The sequence below is a fragment of the Myxocyprinus asiaticus genome, chromosome 13, assembly GCF_019703515.2.
Source record: "Myxocyprinus asiaticus isolate MX2 ecotype Aquarium Trade chromosome 13, UBuf_Myxa_2, whole genome shotgun sequence".
Classification (NCBI taxonomy): domain Eukaryota; kingdom Metazoa; phylum Chordata; class Actinopteri; order Cypriniformes; family Catostomidae; genus Myxocyprinus; species Myxocyprinus asiaticus.
Genome location: NC_059356.1, coordinates 39,337,113 through 39,361,044, shown reverse-complemented (window position 1 = coordinate 39,361,044; position 23,932 = coordinate 39,337,113). Strand labels below are relative to the sequence as shown.

The window sequence follows — 23,932 nt, the reverse complement described above, 5'->3', positions numbered from 1 at the left end:
TGGCACTCAAGGTATATCTCATCCAAGCCAGAATCCTTAGATGGGCTATATTACTCCTGCTCAGAGACTTTGAAAGTGAAAAGCTGCATCACTTAGGGGCCCGGTGGAGAGATTTAAGCAGTGAGATGAGAGCGCTTCAAATCAGAGTGGACAGTGCTAGACAGGCATCTTTTGCATCTAGATCTCCTGTTTACGGACACTACCAGAGTCTTCCTTGCATTGAACTCAGTAACACTGGATTAGAATCCTCTGTGACTGTAGCATCATCCCCACAATATGAGGAAACACTTTACCACGAGCCCTCTACACAGCAGCGGCTGCAACCAAGCATGTAGCCAACTAATATAGCTTGTGTATCTTCCCTGCCAGGGCCACAGCCTCAAAGACCATTTGCCGAACTCCGACGGTTAGACACATGGTCCCCCACAGCTGCTCAGCCTGCTCAGCCTGCCTATCATCAGGTACAGCCACAGCATCAGCCGACTCCAGTGCAGCCTGCACCAGCTCGCATGCAGCCGCTGTATCAATCAGCTGCTGTACAGCCTGCACCATCTTATGTGCAACCCCAAGGTCAGTTTTTTGCTGTACAATCTGCACCAGCCTCACTGCAGCCACAGTACCAGCAGACGGTGCCAGCTCAAGTTCAGCCTGTTCCAGCACAACCAGAGATGCATCCTCAACGCCCTTATCAACCTCTGCCTCCACCTCCTTGGCCTGGACCACAACCACTGTATAATTATCCCATTTATCCTGTGGCACCTGGACTGATGGAAATGGCCATTGCGACCTCCTATGGGATACCCAAGCCAAAGCTGGCAGTCTTCACCTCAGGGAAAGAGAGTGATTTCCTTATGCTCAAGAAAGGACTGGACAGCATCCTTGGCCCACACAGACATCTGACAGAGGACTATAAATATCAAGTGCTCTTGGATCATCTACATCTGCCCGCTGCTTACCAGGTAGCTAAGAGTTACGTCAACAGCCCATTTCCCTACACCAGTGCCATGCTTTCGAACAGAGATACGGTCAACCAAGACAATTTATTCAGAGTGAGCTGAGAGCTATCTTTAATGCACCAGCTATTCAACCAGGTGATGCGCAGGGATTTGAGGACTTTGCGGCGGCTGTTAACACACTGGTGGGCATGTTGAACACGATGGACGGGCCCTCTAGATGCACTGTGGCTCCCACGTTGACACTCTACTGACCAAACTGCCTGTCAGTTATAGACACTCATTCATAGAGTACTGTCTCAACCAGCACATCATTGTGAGTGGCAGTTCCAGGACTTACATATTGCCAGAATTTGCTGAATGGCTGGAAAGAAAGGCTCGGGCCATTCAAATATCCCGATGTGTAACCGGGTCAGTACATGCAGAGCCTCTTTGACGAGAGCAGAAACCCTTTTCTTACCCTAAAGCCAAGGCAGCCACAATTCTCACAGGCAGTGAACAACCTAAAGCCATCAATTTGCCCTCAAGCTCCCTCACAGACACTAAAATGGCAGCTACAGCTAAAAAGCGGAATCACTTTAAGCCATTTTGTCCCTACTGCAACAACCATGAGCATTATCTCAATGCTTGTGCAGCATTTTGCAAGTTGAACCACACTCAAAGAGGAAGCTGGATTAAAGAGCGAAATAAATGCTGGGGGTGTGGACAAACTCACAAACAAAACAGCTGCATGCTCAAGAAAACTTGCTCTACCTGTGGAGGACTCCACCTGCCTGTTCTGCATGAAGTTGCAGTTACTGCGGAAAACCAAAGCATGCATACAGTGAGCACAACCACTTCTTAGGTTTACTTGGATCAGGCCAGTCATTCAGGCAGAGTGATGCTGAAAGTTGTCCCGGTAAGACTCTGCAGTGGTAAAACATACATGGACACACATGCAGTGTTAGATGATGGTTCTGAAAGAACAATCATCCTGCCAGCAGCAGTCACACATCTGGGCTTGAAAGGATCTGAGGAAACATTGACTCTCAGAACAATAAGACAAGACCTTGTTCAGCTAAGAGGAAACACAGTCTCCTTTGAGGTATCTGCCCTTTCACACCCATATGTAAAACATCAAATTCAAAGGGCATTCACAGCTGAAGAGCTCAACCTTGCTGAGCAGTCTTGCTCTGTGGACTCACTGAAAAGAAGATATGGACACTTAAGAAACATCCCGTTGAAAGGTTTCACTAAAGTGCAGCCTTTGCTACTCATAGGATCAGATTATCCACAGTTTATCACACCAAACTGCCCAATCTGTATGGGTCCGCTTGGTAGCCCTATAGTGGTACACACACTGCTTGGCTGGACAGTTCAAGGGCCAACAACCTTTCTCCAGCAACCCTCAAATGTAAGCTCATGCCTCCACACCACATTCCTCTCTCCTATGCAAGAGATATGTCAGCTTGTTGAGCAGTTGTGGCAGCTTGACATACTGCCACCGAGAAATGAGAAAGAAGTAGTCCGCTCCAGACAAGATAAAGCTGCACTTGCCGTGTTGGAGGAGAAAATGGTACGTGTTACAGTTGATGGTGCAACCCGCTATGCTACCCCACTACTTCATAAGCAAGACGCAGCTAAACTCCAGGCACCACCCAACGCTGTCAAGGCTCTTTTAGGAGCTACAGAACGTTGCCTCATTAATAATCCTGACCTGGCTAACGTGTATAACAAAGAGATACACAAACTTGAGGAGGCAGGTTATGCAGTACGAATAACCAGTGAAGAAGCAGCCAATTCCAGTGATTCATGGTATGTTCCTCACCACATTGTGCTCCACAATGACAAAGCCCGTGTGGTCTTTAATTGCTCTTTCACCAACAAGCATATGAGCCTAAATGATTATCTACTGCCTGGTCCCACCTTAAGTCCACCACTGTTGGGAGTCCTACTCAGGTTCAGAGAGCATACCGTTGCAATAAGTGGAGACATACGAGCCATGTTTCACCAGATCAGACTGCTACCTGAAGACCAGCCACTGCTCCGCTTTGTCTGGAGAGTCATGGAAAGAGATCGCACCCCAGACATCTATGAATGGTGAGTGTTACCATTTGGGACCACCTGCAGTCCATGCTGTGCTACATATGCCCTATAGAGACATGTCAGAGGCAACAGTGAGGGCAATGAAGATGTAGTGGAGTCCGTCCAGCAGTCTTTCTGTGTGGATAATTGCTTACAGTCCCTTCAATCTAAGCAGCTCATCGATAAAATGAGAGCATTGTTGGTGACTGGTGGCTTTGACATAAGGCAGTGGGCTAGCAATGTTCCCACTGAAGCCAAATCAGTGGGCTGCGAGCGGTGGCTTTCTGCAAACAAAACTGACCCACAAGAGTCGACCCTCTGCCTAGTGTGGCACTGTTCCCAGGACACTTTAGGCTATAATCACAGGCCTTTGTCAACAATCGGGGAAACCTCAATGAGAAATGTCTTTCGCATCCTGGCGAGCCAGTATGACCCACTCGGTTACATCATCCCTTTCACCACAAGGGCCAAAATCATGGTGCAAACACTATGGAAGAGGGTTGGAGGTTGGGATGAACCTCTACCAGCTGACCTCTTCTCAGAATGGCATGCTTGGGAAGAAGAGCTTCCTAACCTACAGAGAATAACACTGACTAGGTGTTATACACCAGCATGCAACAACACCTCCTCCATTATCGACATGCATGTCTTCTGTGATGCCTCTGATAAGGCATATGGCTCTTATTTACCGGTGGAAACGGGTGATGACATCCAAGTTGCATTCATCATGGTGAGGTCACGGGTGGCACCCAAAAAGCAACTCTCCACGCACGCCTTGAACTCTGTGCAGCATTGTCTGGAGGTCAGCTTGCCAAAACACTGAACTATGAACTTACACTTTACCTCAGACAGACACTCATGTGGTCAGACTCAACAACCGTGTTACACTGGATACAGTCTGAGTCATGCAACTACAAAGTGTTCGTTGGCACGGGAATCACAGAGATTCAAGACCTCTTGGATACCAGAACTGGAAATACGTGGACTCCGAAAACAACCCTGCCGATGATATAACCCGGGGTAAGACCTATCGCTTGTCATAATTTGTTAAAGCAAATAGTCATTCCGTGCTTAACCGGCATATTAACAATTATTATAAAGAGCGCACGGCAGTGTTAAAGCATAGCGCACACACTTTGGTAACCTGACACCGCTTGTCAGTAGCAGCAGCGGCAGACTAGTTCGCTTTAATTGTTGCATTACAATATGCTCTTGTTTACTGTTGCATTATACGAGTTTAAACTTATCAGTATATGCACAGTCATTAACAGTGTTTATTTTGCCATGTCACATTCATATTGGTATATATATTTATCGTATTTAATTTGTCTTTCTATCAGAAACCACATATATCCTCATCCACACAAGTGAAGCTGTGTATGCATCGTATTATTCATTCCATAATAAATATTTGGATTCTAAACTTCACTCTGGAGTAGCTGCAGTTCTTTCTGACAGAAGAATTAGGCCAGTTGATGTACCACGATCCATCTATGCACAAAATATCTCACACCTTTTGTGTGCTGTCCAGTGCCAGTTCGTCTTGTTATCTAGTCGGTCCTGTATGAGTGTTCTTGTCGATCCTGTTCTCCAACCTGGTACGGTCAGGTCGGTCCTGATTCCCGTCATCCTCTGCCCCAGTTCTTGGATTACTTTTTCACCTACGGGGTGGTTTATGATTTTCCCCCTCGTGGGTGTCTGTGTATGTTTATAAAATGAAGTATTTTGGTTTTTTACTGTTTTAGTCTTTATGCATGAACTTTGTGGTTATTTTCATTTTTTTCCATGCAATAAGACCAAAAACACAGATCGTTATCCGCGTGGTTTGTTTCTGGTGAAATACAATTACTGCCATATTTTAACCACGTGGGTATAGTGGAGAGACACCACTGGCATCTTGTAAAATGAAAATTAGAGGGAACTGAAAGGGTGTGCATACAAATGATTACGTAAAAAACGAGTGAGAGAAATATGGAAATCACATGATCATCCCTCCCTCAAGTTAAAAACAGCACACTATGAGTTATTTAAGAGGAATTAAGCACTTTCGTTTGGTTTGCCCAGCCGCTTGAAGTAGAAAAGGTCCTACAAAGAAAAGCGCAGACACAATCGCAAATTCCTGAAGGAGCAGACCTCTCAAAAGTGATAAAATACTCATTAGGATCGCTTTATGAATCATATACCATTTACAGACATTCTTATTGTCTTTGTCATTTTAACACACAAACCTAATGTACAACAGACCGTTTTTTAAAGGAACTGTCATTTTATTTAGTAAAATAAGTTATATCATTGTTTGTCCTTTCAGTCAAATAGAAGTGAATGCTGGAGTTGTTGAAACATAGACAAGAACACATTCTCACACACTGAGATTCTCCAGACCTGTCATGCCAGGCCTCTGCCCACCAAATGGACTTATTTCTTATTTTCAAAAAATAGAACTGAAAGTTCCCTTACAGCATCAAACACTGTCACCAGGTGGCCGTTAAGTTGAGAAGCAAGCAAATTAGCCTTAGTGTGTTACTGATTTTTTTTTTATCACAAGTACATTAGGTAACCTGAAACTATAAACCAAGAGAAAAAAATAATGGCAATGGCAAATATTTAAAAAGATTATCCCTAGCAATTGGGTGGAAAAACTAAAAAATCTTGATCTGATGGTAACATACCAGACACAGGTTTGATCAGTGAATTTCTATGATTTTCCCAGAATTTTGCGATTTCTGCTAAGGCTTTTTAAAATTGTTTTAAAGAGATTGCTGTTACACAGAGGAATCTAAGGGCAGTGAAATACTATAGAGCTGAGCACAGAAAAAAAAGATATTTGCCATAGACATTACCAAAAATTTCCAAAGGCCCAGAAATCGCTATTTAAAATATATTATCCTACTGATCAGAAACAGACCCAAAACATTAAAAAAGGAAAGACAGAGGGACACAGTGCTAAGATATATATCTACAAAATGTTTTATTTTACACACCATAAAAGTCAACATAAAACAAACAAAATTCATTTTAATGACGAAAATTCTATAACCAAACTTCTAACTAAACCTAAATCTAACCTAATGTCTTTTATGATAAGACAAAGTACTTTGCCTAATAAAGAGGCTGAAAATAACGAAATGTTAGATTTACTCATTTATAAAGTTATTTATTGTGGATTCTCTGAAATATGAATTTATGTCACTGCAGATTCTTACTGATGGCGGTGGTGGAATAGGTTTCCACAAACCAACTGTGTCCTTATTGCGGTGTATCAGCCACATAAAAGAGTGTACAGCCACGTAAAAATAGAAAGGAGGGATGTAAGATGAGTGACGTTGAAATAACCACAAAGTATACTTCTATGGTCAAAACCAAAAAATGTGTGTATTTGTGATAATCACAGAGCATTTCTCTTGAACTCCTGGTCTCAAAATTCTGGTTTATAAATTGCTGGTTTTGTTCTCGTTCTGTGGTATTGAACCAGAGCACAGTCACAAAAGCTCTTAAAATCATTTCAACGTGCCATCATACTTATTCAATATTTTTGAAAAACCATCAGACTTGTTTCAGGGGATGTCATTTACCTGGCAGATATAGTAATTGCCTTTTTGTCAGCTTTCTGATTGGCTGGTGCTAAGCCACTGAGCATCTAGACAAGAGCTGAAAGTGACTGCCTAGACCCTCATAGCAATAGCTGACCCTAAAATACAATATCTTATGAATGAATTGCAACGGACTTAACTAAAGTTTGATTCATCTTGTACAAGATGTTATTTAACTGCAATAATTCAAATAATAAAGAAAATAGAAACATTTCTAATATAAAAGCAAATGGTGACTTTAAGGGATATTTCACCTAAAAATGAAAGTTCTCTCATCATTTACTCATCCTCATGCCATCTCAGATGTGTATGACTTTCTTTTTCTGCAGAACACAAGTTATTATTTTTAGAAGAATTTTTCAGCTCTTTAGGTCCATACAATACACTACACTAAAAAAATAAAGAAATAAAATAAAAAATAAAAAAGGCTTTAGATTCCAAAAGATTTACTTATAAAATGAAGTAAAATGTTCTTAACTCCACAGCATAATATACAGTATATTCAAGTGAGTGAATTTAACTTCTGTTAAAACATAAACTTATACTTACAAAGCTGATGTACATGGTACTTAATCTTAGTAAATTTAGATGAATATTTTGCTTTCCTTATAAACACGTGTACCACATAACATATAAAAGACTTCCGCAGGGACTCGTTAATCTACGACCATTTTCTACCTAATTTACGATAGCTTTTGGAAACGGGCCACAAGAGCAATCGTAAGATATTCTGTCTGCTTATGCTTACGAGACATTTGGCAAACGAATCCCAGGCCTTAAGATATACACTTTTTTCTCAATATAATAAAACTAAATAAAAAACTAAATAAAAAAAATATGGACCGATTTAAAAATGTTTACCCATCCATAATCCTAAATCTTATTGAAAAACTGTGATTTGTCCTGTTGTCCTAGGCAGTAAGTCAGTGTTTTATGCTTGTGTCCTATGTTTTTCTTAGAACTTTGACATATACAAGGTCCAAAGTTTATAACTGAGCTTTGCAACACATGTTTCAGGATCAGAATCAGAATGAGCTTTATTGCCAAATATGCCAGAAGGAATTTTCCTTGGTGACAGTGACAGAAGCTTCCAGTGCACAAACAATACAACAATGAGACATTGATAATAATAATAATAATAATAATAATAATAATAATAATAATAATAATAATAAAATAGATAAAATAAAAAGCAAATAGAAATATAAGTATATATAGAAATACACAATAAGATATATATATGTACAAATCTGTTATATACAGTGCAAGGGAATGTAATGCAGAAGAGGGAGGATATGTTAAATAATATAACTGACTGCTGTGTCTTGCACGTAATTATAGTATAGTTTTTTAACTGTTCATGAGATGGATAGTCTGAGAGAAAAACTGTTCTTGTGCCTGAGCGTCGGCCAGAAGGCAACAGCATCTACATGTAGGAGGTAACTCATTCAAGCGCTCCTTAAAGTATTTATGTTCAATCAATCAATTTATTTTTCTGTGCAAAGTTATATCCAATTTTACAACTTCGTTGCCAAGACGAGGTAACGCTGTAAACCCTAAAAAATCCGTAAAAACGATGATTTAACGACTTTACAGCTCAAATGATACACAAGATTTAACAGAAGTAGCCTACTAATGCAAGTGCTTTTTTAAAACTATCAGCTTCATATTTCTGCCTTCAAACCCTCCAAACTTTGGCCTCATTCACTTCCATTGTAAGTGCCTCACTGTAACCTCGATTTTTGGAAGGACGAGTCGAAATTATGTGGTAATCAACATTACGCCGCAAATGCTGTCAATTTAGCTTAACTTGTATTGAACCCGGAATATTCCTTTAAAGTTTTGGATACAGGTTTTGGAACAGACCCATAGACATTGTTTACACCTAGACTATTCGTTTCGGAAGATCCGATCACAAGACTATAAACTAATAAACTGAGTCTAAAATAAAATCTTAATATTTTATACCCACCAAGTAGGCTTATATCATATTATATGATTTTATCTCGTTATTTCTCTTAACATCATTTTTTATCGATTTGCTTTGGACGCTTTCCATTTAACTATGAAGCTAATTTCACCAAAAGTCAAATGTAGCAAAAATCAGTGTTTGACAACACAATACAAGAGTTCAATACAATATAAGAAGTCACTGTATTTAAAATGTTTTTATTTAAAAAAAAAAAAAAAAAAAAAAAAAAAAAAAAAAAAAAAAAAAAAAAAGTCAAGAAAACATAAAAACTAAAAAAATACAACAAGCTAAATATATGCAAGGACTGTTTAACCTTTCTGACTGGGAACTGTCCAGTGCTGAATGGACTTGAAAATGGTGATGAAACATTGTGACGCAAATCGAAAGTGAAATAGAAACGGGTTTTTCCGTTACAGCCAACAGACTAAATACTCTGTCCCATCCAGGCTAAATAAATAAATAAATAAATAAATAAATAAATACAATTATATGAACAAATAGAGTTCTGGGTGCTCATAACATGATGTCGGAGTTTTGCGTCAGTATGAACTTCAGAGTGCGGAGTATCTCCTTCCTCACGATTTCCCATGCGCAGTAACTAAAACCCTGCACAGAAATGAACGACATTCAGCATAAGAATGTTTATAATAAAACACCAAACAGACTAAAGTTACACTGGTTAGGGATGCAAGCGTACCTTTTCTTTCACAACTGTGGATGTGATCTCGAAGTAAGCTTTGAGTGCAACATCTCTACTAGGGAAATCCTGTGTCGCTTCAAACTTATTCATTACCTATGTTGGCACACACACACAGTAACATAAAAAAAATAATGCTGATTGGCACAAGGGCAGTTAGACGTTTTAAACAATCAGATGTGAGGAGTCTAGGCAACACTTACGCATTTGCTGTCCTCAATCTGGCGGTATATGATGTTTTGAAAGTCATCCAGTTTTGCGCATTCCACTGGTCAGGAACACCATCAGTAACGAGTATCACCAAAGTGTTTATTTAGTGCTGTGTTGAATTTTGAATTGTCTGTCAGAAAAGGTAAACAGTGTTCAAAGACAAGACCAATTTCTCTATGAAGATTAAGCACAAATTTTAGGTTTTTAGCAGGGCGGCAGGACCCATCACGGTAAAATATTAAAAGATACACAAGGCACCATTCGGGGTTCCTCAGCTGCCACACCGGCAGAGCCCTCTGGAGATCCTCCAGACACCCAATAAAAGATCCTCAAATACCTAATTTACGCACTCAATGAACTTCAAGACATTTCAAGAGTCTCAAACCTTTTAATTATGATGGGGTTACTGAAAAACAGACAGACAGACAGACAGACAGACAGACAGATATATAGATAGATAGATAGATAGATAGATAGATAGATAGATAGATAGATAGATAGATAGATAGATAGATGGATAGATAGATAGACCACAGATTAGCTATAATAGAAAGGAAGGAAATAGAAAGTCGAAAGCGCTACGGCTCAAAGAAACGGTTGCTGTTGTGGTTTAATCTGTCTTTCCATCCTCTATTTCTATTTCGATTATCATGGATCAATGCTGTATAAAATGAACGATTGGAATCTCTTTCATCACACATAGTTTCAACAGCCTTCGTGACAAAGTACCATTCATAAAGCTCTTTCTTTTATTTTGACTTACTTCGTGATCCCCGATCTTGAATTAATCTACAAAATGGCACTTGTACATTTTATGTTGCTGTGTTCATTTCTTATATATTCGCAAGTTTGTTCAATGCCAACAAAGTGCATTATTCGGTGGGACCTTGTGGAGTCATCTCACAATCTACTTGAGAATATGGTATGTTGAGTTTTTATTTTTATTCTCTTCCTTTTCTTTCATTACTTGGTTCACACATGTCCTAACCTCTGCCCTGTCTTTGTTTATAGGGAGGCCTTTTCCCTCGTGAATGCTTGGAAGAAAAAGTCGAGATAACGTTTCCTAAATCTGCTCTGCAATCAAACGGCTCAAATCAGGTAAAATCACAACAAATCAAGACCATGACCATTCCATGCATTAGTTCCAAGACATAATTAAATGTTTTAGATGATGTAATGTTGTCTAACTGCTCTTGCTTATTGATGTGCAGAAAATCGCAGTGTATACAATCATGGAGCACATTGACTCTTTGTTTGCAAATGAGACCCATCCTGGATCCTGGGTCCCGGAGAAAGTGGATGTTTTCCGGCACAAAGTTTATCGCTTAAAAGAAGATAACAAATGTGTAAGGGAAACATACATTTATTACTGCAGTCTGTTATATTTTCTGTTATACCTATTTTATTTTCATTCTATTGCATGGATGTGTGAACACACCTGTAACGATGTAATAATTACTTATTCTTGGGCAGGTTTTGGGGAAAACGCACGGACCCGTGGATGATTTTCCTGCAATAGACAATGCCCTGAGAAACTATTTCGAAGAATTGGCCACTCTTCTTAGAAACAAGGTACCATTCGATTTGTAGCCTTCTCAAACACATCTCAGTTAAATACAAAATGTACAGCTCACATCAATTGCTATCTTCTTTTCTCTATCAGGATTACAGTTTCTGCGCATGGGAGGTGGTTCGAAAAGAGCTCCTGAGTGTTCTTAATGACATCCTCCAGCTAAACTCATCCAAATAGCAATTTTCGTAGTCAAATATGCATTTATTTATTTATTTATTTATTTAAGTGATTAATTAAGTATTTAATTATTTATTTACCTATTTGTGTATTTATTTGATTATTTATTGGTTACTGATTGTTTGTTTGATTGCAAGGAGAAAAACTATTTGTAGTGTCTGTGTTCTTGTCAGTAAAATGCTACATTTATTTCTAAGTTGTCTTTTTCTGATGACAGAGATAAGGCTATACACTAAACATTCAATAAAACTGACGACACTGAAGTATTTGTCTGAGTTTCATTCACTGGCCTTTGAAAAAAAAAAAAAAAAGACTAGTAAGATTTACTGAATTTTTTTAGCAAGTTTTTGCACACAGTTTTTCTAAGAAAATGTTAACTGTATAAAATGAAGTAAAATGTTCTTAACTCCACAGCATAATATACAGTATATTCAAGTGAGTAAATTTAACTTAACTTCTGTTAAAACATAAACTTATACTTACAAAGCTGATGTACATTGTACTTAAACTTAGTAAATTTAGATGAATATTTTGCTTTCCTTATAAACACGTGTACCACATAACATATAAAAGACTTCCGCAGGGACTGGTTAATCTACGACCATTTTCTACCTAATTTACGATAGCTTTTGGAAACGGGCCACAAAGAACAATCTTAAGATATTCTGTCTGCTTATGCTTACGATATATTTGGCAAACGAAGCCCAGGTCTTAAGATATACACTTTTTTCTCCATATAAAGAATATATATATATATATATATATATATATATATATATATATATATATATATATATATATATATATATATATATATATGGACCGATATGTAACAGTTTACCCATCTATAATCCTAAATCTTATTGAAAATCTGTGATTTGTCCTGTTGTCCTGGGCAGTAAGTCACTGTTTTATGCTTGTGTCCAATGTTTTTCTTAGAACTTTGACTTATACAAGGTCTATAATTTATAACTGAGCTTTGCAAAACATGTTTCAGGATCAGAACAGAATGAGCTTTATTGCCAAGTATGCTTCCACATACAATTACTTTTTCTTGGTGACAGAATTCTCCAGTGCACAAACAATACAACAATGAGACATAGAAAATAAAAATAAAAAAACAGAATAAAATGAAAAGTTAATAGAAATATAAGTATATATAGAAATGCACAATATGACATATATATATATATATATGTTTATAGATACGCGTGGTACGATGTATATCATTCAACAAAACATTATAAAAAAAAATGAGAAACCAATGTGTACATGTGTGATCATTGCATGATTTTCTAATGTCATGCTGCAACTTACAGTAAAACGAATAATTCACATTCGATCAGGACAGTGTTTCAAAAAGTTCCAAAACCTAGTGAGCTGCCTTGCTGTCTCCTACCTTCTAAAGCAGCTGTTCCTTACTGAAATGAAGCCAAGGATTTGGAACGCTCTACATGTAGGCGGCAACTCATTCAAGCGCTCCTTAAAGGAATGTTCAATCAATCAATCAATCAATCAATCAATCAATCAATCAATCAATCAATCAATCAATCAGTCAATCAGTTTATTTATATAGCACAATAGAAACAACAGTAGTTGACCACTGTGCTGTACAACCATAATAAAAGAAATATCTCAAAAGTACATCACATAAATACATCACCAAAATACATCAATATAGCTATGCTGTACAAACCGCAATGCAAGATAAAGAGGTACATCAAAGCACATAAATTATATAAGTTTACACCTTTGAACTCTAAGGACAATCGTAAGCCTGCGCAAAAAGAAATGTTTTTAAATGAATGAAATTTGTATGTTCCGGGTTCAACACAAGTTAAGCTCAATCGACAGCATTCGTGGCATAAAGCTGATCACCACAAAAATGTATTTCGACTTTTCTTTAAAAAAATAAATAATAATAATTACAAGTACTAATGGAAGTAAACAGGTCCAATCCTTAAATATTAAAATACTCACTGTTTCAAAAACATAGCCACAAGACATAAACAATATGCTTTTTAACATGATTTTAGTGTGATGAAATCACTCATTTACCCTTTCTGTGTAAAGTTATATCCAATTTTACAACTTCGTTGCCAAGACGAGGTAACGCTGTAAACCCTAAATAATCCGTAATAACGATGATTTAACGACTTTACAGCTCAAATGATACGCAAGATTTAACAGAAGTAGCCTACTAATGCAAGTGCTTTTTTTAAACTATCAGCTTCATATTTCTGCCTTCAAACCCTCCAAACTTTGGCCTCATTCACTTCCATTGTAAGTGCCTCACTGTAACCTCGATTTTTGGAGGGACGAGTCGAAATTATGTGGTAATCAACATTACGCCGCAAATGCTGTCAATTTAGCTTAACTTGTATTGAACCCGGAATATTCCTTTAAAGTTTTGGATACAGGTTTTGGAACAGACCCCTAGACCTTGTTTACACCTAGACGATTCGTTTCGGAAGATCCGATCACAAGACTATAAACTAATAAAGTGAGTCTAAAATAAAATCTTAATATTTTATACCCACCAAGTAGGCTTATATCATATTATATGATTTTATCTCGTTATTTCTCATAACATCAATTTTTATCGATTTGCTTTGGACGCTTTCCATTTAACTATGAAGCTAATTTCACCAAAAGTCAAATGTAGCAAAAATCAGTGTTTGACAACACAATACAAGAGTTCAATACAATACAAGAAGTCACTGTATTTAAAATGTTTTTATTTAAAAAAAAATAAATAAAAAAATAAAAAATAAATAAATAAATAAAAAAAATGTCAAGAAAACATAAAAACTAAAAAAATACAACAAGCTAAATATATGCAAGGACTGTTTAACCTTTCTGACTGGGAACTGTCCAGTGCTGAATGGACTTGAAAATGGTGATGAAACATTGTGACGCAATTCGAAAGTGAAATAGAAACGGGTTTTTCCGTTACAGCCAACAGACTAAATACTCTGTCCCATCCAGGCTAAATAAATAAATAAATAAATAAATAAATAAATAAATAAATAAATAAACAAAATTACATGAACAAATAGAGTTCTGGGTGCTCATAACATGATGTCGGAGTTTTGCGTCAGTATGAACTTCAGAGTGCGGAGTATCTCCTTCCTCACGATTTCCCATGCGCAGTAACTAAAACCCTGCACAGAAATGAACGACATTCAGCATAAGAATGTTTATAATAAAACACCAAACAGACTAAAGTTACACTGGTTAGGGATGCAAGCGTACCTTTTCTTTCACAACTGTGGATATGATCTCGAAGTAAGCTTTGAGTGCAACATCTCTACTAGGGAAATCCTGTGTCGCTTCAAACTTATTCATCACCTATGTTGGCACACACACACAGTAACATAAAAAAAATAATGCTGATTGGCACAAGGGCAGTTAGACGTTTTAAACAATCAGATGTGAGGAGTCTAGGCAACACTTACGCATTTGCTGTCCTCAATCTGGCGGTATATGATGTTTTGAAAGTCATCCAGTTTTTGCGCATTCCACTGGTCAGGAACACCATCATTCTCAAACAGTGTGTCAATATTCTGGAGTGTCTGGTAAATGGCTTTTTCGACACCAGTAGCCTTAATAAAAAACAGTTGCATTACAGATGTTTAGTTTTAAATTGAGCACGGAACTTTGTGATCAAAAACTGTTCGTGCAGAAATGTTACCTGCTGTGTATTGTTGGACTGGAACACATATTGGGGAAAAGAAATGGAAACATGGTCCTTCAGGCATTGCAAAGGAAAAAGACCCCCCTAAAGCAAAATGTAAATTCGTTAGGGGAAAAATTGTTTTTACTGCATAATTATATAGCAATGTTTCCTCACGTACCATTGTTTCTAGAAGTGTGTATGACGTCTTCATTAAGCTCTTGTGGAGGATGCAGTTTGTTGGCAATGACCAAACCTGCGCAAAGCAGACAATGGCGCACAGCCAGGCCATAAGATGGTGATCCATTTTGACAGATGCCTATATAAGGAAGCAAAGACCTTACTAGTTAAACTGATCTTTCCGATAAAGTTCAAACACAATTATAAAGTCTTTAATAATCAGAAATTGATTGCTTACCTCGTTGAATTGTCGGGTATACTTTACAAGTTGTGCTTGTTGTTATGTGAAAGACTCATAGTAGGGCTACAGTTTATATACAACATACTTGCACAGATAAAAAAGCGAAAGGGGTGATTTCACACTTATTCACTACATCCGAATGGACGAGACTTTGCGTTTTCGAGACGTCTTAAACTCTTATTTGTTTCTTTCATTCAAGTGCATTCACAAAGAAGACCTATTTCCTCTTGATTCACATGAAGCTGATTTTCGTTACATTTTTTATTAATATGAAAAGATTTATGTGGTATCCAAGAGCCCAATGTATAAACGAAAAAACATACAACAGAATAAGCAAATGCATTACTGTAAATGTGCATACATTATATATTAGGCTAATAAATGTGTTGACACATGTTTTTATTCATCACACAACTATCTGTTGACAAGTGAAATGATGATTTACTAAAGAGGAACATCTGAAGGCTTAGTTAACTATGTAACTACAGGGAGGGCAGGCTGTGCAGTCGCCCTAAGGCCGGGGTGAGAGGGGGCCCGCAACGGTCGACCAAAAGAAACCATAAAAATGACCCCAGGCTCGAGGGGTGTTGAAAAAACGACCAAGGTTCTTTGCACTGGGGCACGCAAGATCCAAGTTACCCCACTGGTTGTGTTTATATTTGACACTTTCCATACTTTAATTTGACCAAATATATATCAAGCATGAAATGTTTCCATTTAGGCAGCACATATCCAAGGTGAGTAATATAACTGCCATTTCAGTCAACAGAAGATGCTTATAATTGACCTATACATTATGCAATCTTCCAAAACAGGGTGAGCATTACTGATTTGATCTTGGAGTGAACCTAATTTATCTTTATGGGAAGTCAAGTGTAACTGTGTTCTGAGTTTATTATGGTATATAATAAACTCAGAAATATTTGTGGCATATGGTTGGTAAAAAATGTCTGTCTGTTTGTGACAAAGACCAAGCATTTTTCTTGTATTCCTGGTCTTGAGCCTACAACCTCAAACCAGATCACAATCACAAAAGCTTGCAATCTAGTTTAAACTTGCCACCATACTTTATCAACATTTTTATTTTGTTATTTTGACAAAAATAAACTGCTGTTGATATGAGCATTTGTCTTAAGTGATGTACCATTAAGGTCACCTAGACAGTGGTGTAGGGCTGGTTAAAAAATGTTGCAGTTTCAAATGCTGTGTTTTAAAGTTTTGGTTTTGAAAGCTGAGCAGAGAAAAGAACTGTGTGTCAAGCTGGCACCTTGTGCAGTGTGTACATACGTTGATACCAGATCTTCATTTCAGCCCAACATAAAGCAGCTAACAAAGCTGAAATGCCATGTCACCTTAAAGCAAGTCTGTATAGCTTGAATTCTTGAAGTCCCAGGACAACATTTTTGTGGGGCACCCACCCCTCTCGAAGGAGACCCCAGTCAATTGTTCTATGGAAATACTCAAGACTTCCTTAAAGGTGCACTCAGTAACTTTTTGCTTGTGTCATCTTGGGCTTACAATGACACCTAGTGGTGTGGATGCAGCATCATTCAAAATCAATAGTTTTCCAGATGCCATTGTGAAAACTCACTATTCACAATCAGCCATAATTGATTTAATCCATGCATGAAAGCATCCAATAACAAGATGGTTACTGAGATTAAGCGAGTAGTACTCAGCTGGTCATGTGATTCTAAAATGGTAGACCCCATGAGGGCGCCCCTGCCACATGTAGAATAAAAAACTTTTAAAAGGTTACTGATATGACTAGAGTCCTCATCTCATGTGAGAGGTCATGATTTTATACATATGTTTCAAAATTACAGTTGATTTCTTTAGAAGTAAAACTTTTTAATGTGGAAAAATTGCACCTTTAAAGCCGCTTTTTCACAGCACACAACAAACAAGGTCCCATAGACTGGAAGTCATTCATTTCCTTTGGAGAGTCGCCTGGGGGCTGCGTGGGGTGCCGACCATCAGCGGATGTGGAAGTTTTGAATCCGATTTGAGCTTTGGATGCATTAAAAATGTGGACTTCAGTGACTAGACCATATGCGACACCCCGCCGGATGTGATGTATTCCAATCAAATCTACGTGCGCGAGTTGAGAATTATGAATACTTTTTTTGTTTAAAATTATCATAAATACTTGAAAGTGTAAAAATGCATGGATATTGATAAAGAAGTAATAAATTAGTAATTTACTATTTATATTTTATTATTTTTAATTTTGTCTCCATATGTTTCCTCCAAAAGTATTGGCGGTCATTTGTCCTTTATGCATATCTATTTATTATTTGTATTCATCTTGTCAAGTGTCACCGTTTAGTGCAAGTGATGCACCTCAACAGAGAAGATATACACTCACCGGCCACTTTATCAGGTACACCTGTTCATCTACTTCTTCATGCCAGTTTTGTGGCAGCAGTGTAATGTATAAAATCATGCACATATGGGTCAGGAGCTTCAGTTAATGTTCACATCAACCATCAGAATGGGGAAAAATGTGATCTCAGTGATTTAGACCATGGCATGATTGTTGGTGCCAGACGGGCTGGTATGAGTATTTCTGTAACAGCTGATCTCCTGGGAATTTCATGCACAAGAGTCTCTAGGGTGTGTAGAGAATGGTCTGAAAAACAAACAAAAAAACAACCAATGAGCGGCAGTTCTGTGGAAGAAAACACCCTGTTGATGACAGAGGTCAACGGAGAATGGCCAGACTGGTTCGAGCTGACAGAAAGGCTACAGTAACTAAGATAATCCCTCTGTTCAATTGTAGTGAGCAGAATAGCATCTCAGAATGCGCAACATGTCGAACCTTGGGTTCCACTTCTGCCAGCCAAGAAGAGAAAGCTGAGGCTGCAGTGGGCCTACCATTTGTGTACCTCAACAGAAATCTATATTTGTCAGACCAGGCAATGTTCTTAGCTGAAAATTGTGGTACCCAGTGGGGTCTTCTGTTGCTGTAGAACAACCACCTCAATGTTCGATGTGTTGTAAGTTCAGAAATGCTTTTCTGCATAGCACTGTTGTAACATGTGTGTTTATTTGGGTTACTGTCACCTTCCTGTCAGCTTGGACCAGTCTGGCCATTCTCCTCTGACCTCTGTCATTAACAATGCCTTTTCGCCCACAGAACTGCCGCTGGCTGGATGTTTTTCGCACCATTCTCTTTACACTCTAGAGACTGTTGTGAGTGAAAATCCCAGGAGATCAGCAGTTATAGAAATACTACAGAAATACGACGGTCAGACATGAATGTGGGAGACAGTGAAAAGGCGGCTTAAGAATTATTATTCACTGGGGTTAATACATTTTGCCCAAGATTGTGCGTATGTTTCATGGTCCTGTCACTCTGTCAGTCTGGGTTTTAGTCTGACAGGACCGTGGCATTATCCGCCCATGTCTGTCTTTGTTAGAGTACGCAGTTTGTCGATTGGCATGAGTGTATATAACCTCGTTGTCCTGGCGATATGCGCTCATGCCAATCGGATGTTTTGCCTTCTTGTGAGAACACGTGGCTTTGTTATAGTTTCTGTATTGCCATGTGCTTCTCTGTCTTACGTCACACCCTGCCTCCTTGTTTGCTGATTATTCTTTCATTAGTAGCACCTGCCCTATATTAACCCACTTGATTTCTCCCCATATTTCAGTCTCCTTGTGTACAAAATTCCCTGCTCCATGCATGTGCGAGTCAAACATGTTCAAACCAGTCTGGCGCATTTGCGAAAGTTTCAGTTGGGCAGCTTCTCTGTAATGGAGTTATACAGAATCTCCTGGCTTTTGTTTATTCCTTTAAAATTTTGTTTTTCTTGGTGTGGTGTTGTTGTGCATTCATACCTCAGTAAGTAACAATATTTATCACCATTGTAAATATGTTTTAGAGCGTGTTAAAGTGTTATTCAGTTAATCTTACCTCAGAAATGTTTTTATGATAATACACATACAGCAGCGGTAATATTCGACGAATCAACCCAGCTATTTGCTTTCAAAGTGTTTATTTATTTCTACAAGTCTATCGCTTGTCATAATTTGTTAAAGAAAATAGTCATTCCGTGCTTAACCGGCATATTAACAATTATTATAAAGAGCGCACGGCAGTGTTAAAGCATAGCGCACACACTTTGGTAACCTGACACCGCTTGTCAGTAGCAGCAGTGGCAGACTAGTTCACTTTAATAGTTGCATTACAATATGCTCTTGTTTACTGTTGCATTATACGAGTTTAAACTTATCAGAATATGCACAGTCAGTAACAGTTTTTATTTTGCCATGTCATATTAATATTGGTATATACAGGTGCATCTCAATAAATTAGAATGTCGTGGAAAAGTTCATTTATTTCAGTAATTCAACTCAAATTGTGAAACTCGTGTATTAAATAAATTCAGTGCACACAGACTGAAGTAGTTTAAGTCTTTGGTTCTTTTAATTGTGATGATTTTGGCTCACATTTAACAAAAACCCACCAATTCACTATCTCAAAAAATTAGAATACATCATAAGACCAATAAAAAAAACATTTTTAGTGAATTGTTGGCCTTCTGGAAAGTATGTTCATTTACTGTATATGTACTCAATACTTGGTAGGGGCTCATTTTGCTTTAATTACTGCCTCAATTCGGCGTGGCATGGAGGTGATCAGTTTGTGGCACTGCTGAGGTGGTATGGAAGCCCAGGTTTCTTTGATAGTGGCCTTCAGCTCATCTGCATTTTTTGGTCTCTTGTTTCTCATTTTCCTCTTGACAATACCCCATAGATTCTCTATGGGGTTCAGGTCTGGTGAGTTTGCTGGCCAGTCAAGCACACCAACACCATGGTCATTTAACCAACTTTTGGTGCTTTTGGCAGTGTGGGCAGCTGCCAAATCCTGCTGGAAAATGAAATCAGCATCTTTAAAAAGCTGGTCAGCAGAAGGAAGCATGAAGTGCTCCAAAATTTCTTGGTAAACGGGTGCAGTGACTTTGGTTTTCAAAAAACACAATGGACCAACACCAGCAGATGACATCATCACAGACTGTGGAAACTTAACACTGGACTTCAAGCAACTTGTGCTATGAGCTTCTCCACCCTTCCTCCAGACTCTAGGACCTTGGTTTCCAAATGAAATACAAAACTTGCTCTCATCTGAAAGAGGACTTTGGACCACTGGGCAACAGTCCAGTTCTTCTTCTCCTTAGCCCAGGTAAGACGCCTCTGACGTTGTCTGTGGTTCAGGAGTGGCTTAACAAGAGGAATATGACAACTGTAGCCAAATTCCTTGACATGTCTGTGTGTGGTGGCTCTTGATGCCTTGACCCCAGCCTCAGTCCATTCCTTGTGAAGTTCACCCAAATTCTTGAATCGATTTTGCCTGGCAATTCTCATAAGGCTGTGGTTCTCTCGGTTGGTTGTGCATCTTTTTCTTCCACACTTTTTCCTTCCACTCAACTTTCTGTTAACATGCTTGGATACAGCACTCTGTGAACAGCCAGCTTCTTTGGCAATGAATGTTTGTGGCTTACCCTCCTTGTGAAGGGTGTCAATGATTGTCTTCTGGACAACTGTCAGATCAGCAGTCTTCCCCATGATTGTGTAGCCTAGTGAACCAAACTGAGAGACCATTTTGAAGGCTCAGGAAACCATTGTAGGTGTTTTGAGTTGATTAGCTGATTGGCATGTCACCATATTCTAATTTATTGAGATATTGAATTGGTGGGTTTTTATTAAATGTGAGCCAAAATCATCACAATTAAAAGAACCAAAGACTTAAACTACTTCAGTCTGTGTGCATTGAATTTATTTAATACACGAGTTTCACAATTTGAGTTGAATTACTGAAATAAATTAACTTTTCCACGACATTCTAATTTATTGAGATGCACCTGTATATTTATTGTATTTAATTTGTCTTTCCAATAGAAACCACATATATCCTCATCCACACGACTGAAGCTGTCTATGTATCGTATTATTAAATCCATAATAAATATTTGGATTCTAAACTTCACTCTGGAGTAGCTGCAGTTCTTTCTGACAGAAGAATTAGGCCAGTTGACGTACCACGATCCATCTATGCACAAAACATCTTACAAATTGGTCCTTCGAGCCGGATTAGGGACTTTAGCTTCACTATTGCTACATCCAGAGATTTCTAGGAGGGAGAACAAGTGCCAGATCCTCGTCCAAGTCGTACTGGCGGGTGCCCACTTACTTGGAGGAGTATGTGCTTGATTATTCACATCAGCGGCATGGTCATCCTTCACCAGCAGATGGCACTCAAGGAATATCTCATCCAAGCCAGAATCCTTATAGGGGCTATATTACTCCTGCTCAGAGACTTTGAAAGTGAAAAGCTGCATCACTTAGAGGCCCGGTGGAGAGATTTAAGCAGTGAGATGAGAGAGCTTCAAATCAGAATGGACAGTGCTAGACAGGCATCTTTTGCATCTAGATCTCCTGTTTACGGACACTACCAGAGTCTTCCTCGCGTTGAACTCAGTAACACTGGATTAGAACCCTCTGTGACTGTAGCATCATCCCCACAATATGAGGAAACACTTTACCACGAGCCCTCTACACAGCAGCGGCTGCAACCAAGCATGTAGCCACCTAATATAGCTTGTGTATCTTCCCTGCCAGGGCCACAGCCTCAAAGACCATTTGCCGAACTCCGACGGTTAGACACATGGTCCCCCACAGCTGCTCAGCCTGCTCAGCCTGCCTATCATCAGGTACAGCCACAGCATCAGCCGACTCCAGTGCGGCCTGCACCAGCTCGCATGCAGCCGCTGTATCAATCAGCTGCTGTACAGCCTGCACCATCTTATGTGCAACCCCAAGGTCAGTTTTTTGCTGTACAATCTGCACCAGCCTCACTGCAGCCACAGTACCAGCAGACGATGCCAGCTCCAGTTCAGCCTGTTCCAGCACAACCAGAGATGCATCCTCAACGCCCTTATCAACCTCTGCCTCCACCTCCTTGGCCTGGACCACAACCACTGTATTATTATCCCATCAATCCTGTGGCACCTGGACTGATGGAAATGGCCATTGCGACCTCCTATGGGATACCCAAGCCAAAGCTGGCAGTCTTCACCTCAGGGAAAGAGAGTGATTTCCTGATGCTCAAGAAAGGACTGGACAGCATCCTTGGCCCACACAGACATCTGACAGAGGACTACAAATATCAAGTGCTCTTGGATCATCTACATCTGCCCGCTGCTTACCAGGTAGCTAAGAGTTACGTCAACAGCCCATTTCCCTACACCAGTGCCATGCTTTCGAACAGAGATACGGTCAACCAAGACAATTTATTCAGTGTGAGCTGAGAGCTATCTTTAATGCACCAGCTATTCAACCAGGTGATGCGCAGGGATTTGAGGACTTTGCGGCAGCTGTTAACACACTGGTGGGCATGTTGAACACGATGGACGGGCCCTCTAGATGCACTGTGGCTCCCACGTTGACACTCTACTGACCAAACTGCCTGTCAGTTATAGACACTCATTCATAGAGTACTGTCTCAACCAGCACATCATTGTGAGTGGCAGTTCCAGGACTTACATATTGCCAGAATTTGCTGAATGGCTGGAAAGAAAGGCTCGGGCCATTCAAATATCTCGATGTGTAACCGGGTCAGTACATGCAGAGCCTCTTCGACGAGAGCAGAAACCCTTTTCTTACCCTAAAGCCAAGGCAGCCACAATTCTCACAGGCAGTGAACAACATAAAGCCATCAATTTGCCCTCAAGCTCCCTCACAGACACTAAAATGGCAGCTACAGCTAAAAAGCGGAATCACTTTAAGCCATTTTGTCCCTACTGCAACAACCATGAGCATTATCTCAATGCTTGTGCAGCATTTTGCAAGTTGAACCACACTCAAAGAGGAAGCTGGATTAAAGAGCGCAATAAATGCTGGGGGTGTGGACAAAGTCACAAACAAAACAGCTGCATGCTCAAGAAAACTTGCTCTACCTGTGGAGGACTCCACCTGCCTGTTCTGCATGAAGTTGCAGTTACTGCGGAAAACCAAAGCATGCATACAGTGAGCACAACCACTTCTCAGGTTTACTTGGATCAGGCCAGTCATTCAGGCAGAGTGATGCTGAAAGTTGTCCCGGTAAGACTCTGCAGTGGTAAAACATACATGGACACACATGCTGTGTTAGATGATGGTTCTGAAAGAACAATCATCCTGCCAGCAGCAGTCAAACATCTGGGGTTGAAAGGATCTGAGGAAACCTTGACTCTCAGAACAATAAGGCAAGACCTTGTTTAGCTAAGAGGAAACACAGTCTCCTTTGAGGTATCTGCCCTATCACACCCAAATGTAAAACATCAAATTCAAAGGGCATTCACAGCTGAAGAGCTCAACCTTGCTGAGCAGTCTTGCTCTGTGGACTCACTGAAAAGAAGATATGGACACTTAAGAAACATCCCGTTGAAAGGTTTCACTAAAGTGCAGCCTTTGCTACTCATAGGATCAGATTATCCACAGTTTATCACACCAAAATGCCCAATCTGTATGGGTCCGCTTGGTAGCCCTATAGTGGTACACACACTGCTTGGTTGGACAGTTCAAGGGCCATGAGAGCATTGTTGGCGACTGGTGG

The 23,932-nt window shown here is 39.3% G+C and overlaps 2 protein-coding genes across 2 annotated transcripts; one reads left to right on the top strand and one right to left on the bottom strand.

Annotated features, from left to right (window-relative positions):
• Positions 1 to 10,282: 10,282 nt before the first annotated feature.
• LOC127450534 (interferon alpha-13-like) lies at positions 10,283 to 11,244 on the top strand. The gene is made up of 5 exons (XM_051714757.1): positions 10,283 to 10,408; positions 10,498 to 10,584; positions 10,698 to 10,832; positions 10,960 to 11,058; positions 11,150 to 11,244. The coding sequence occupies exons 1-5, from the start codon at positions 10,283 to 10,285 to the stop codon at positions 11,234 to 11,236; spliced, it is 534 nt and encodes a 177-aa protein (XP_051570717.1). The 3' UTR covers positions 11,237 to 11,244.
• Positions 11,245 to 14,307: 3,063 nt separating this feature from the next.
• Positions 14,308 to 15,219, bottom strand: LOC127450537 (interferon alpha-13-like). Its single transcript, XM_051714760.1, has 5 exons — positions 15,094 to 15,219; positions 14,931 to 15,017; positions 14,695 to 14,841; positions 14,492 to 14,587; positions 14,308 to 14,400 (listed from the first exon to the last, which is right to left on the bottom strand). Exons 1-5 carry the CDS (start codon positions 15,217 to 15,219, stop codon positions 14,308 to 14,310), a joined length of 549 nt encoding a protein of 182 aa, XP_051570720.1.
• Between the last annotated feature and the right edge of the window lie 8,713 nt (positions 15,220 to 23,932).

Coding starts and splice junctions, on each gene's coding strand:
- LOC127450534 (XM_051714757.1), top strand. CDS start 10,283: ATGGCACTTGTACATTTTATGTTGCTGTGTTCATTTCTTATATATTCG. Junction 10,409..10,497: donor ACAATCTACTTGAGAATATG/GTATGTTGAGTT, acceptor CTTTGTTTATAG/GGAGGCCTTTTCCCTCGTGA. Junction 10,585..10,697: donor AATCAAACGGCTCAAATCAG/GTAAAATCACAA, acceptor ATTGATGTGCAG/AAAATCGCAGTGTATACAAT.
- LOC127450537 (XM_051714760.1), bottom strand. CDS start 15,219: ATGGATCACCATCTTATGGCCTGGCTGTGCGCCATTGTCTGCTTTGCG. Junction 14,588..14,694: donor AGATTGAGGACAGCAAATGC/GTAAGTGTTGCC, acceptor GTGCCAACATAG/GTGATGAATAAGTTTGAAGC. Junction 14,401..14,491: donor CCACAGTTGTGAAAGAAAAG/GTACGCTTGCAT, acceptor ATTTCTGTGCAG/GGTTTTAGTTACTGCGCATG.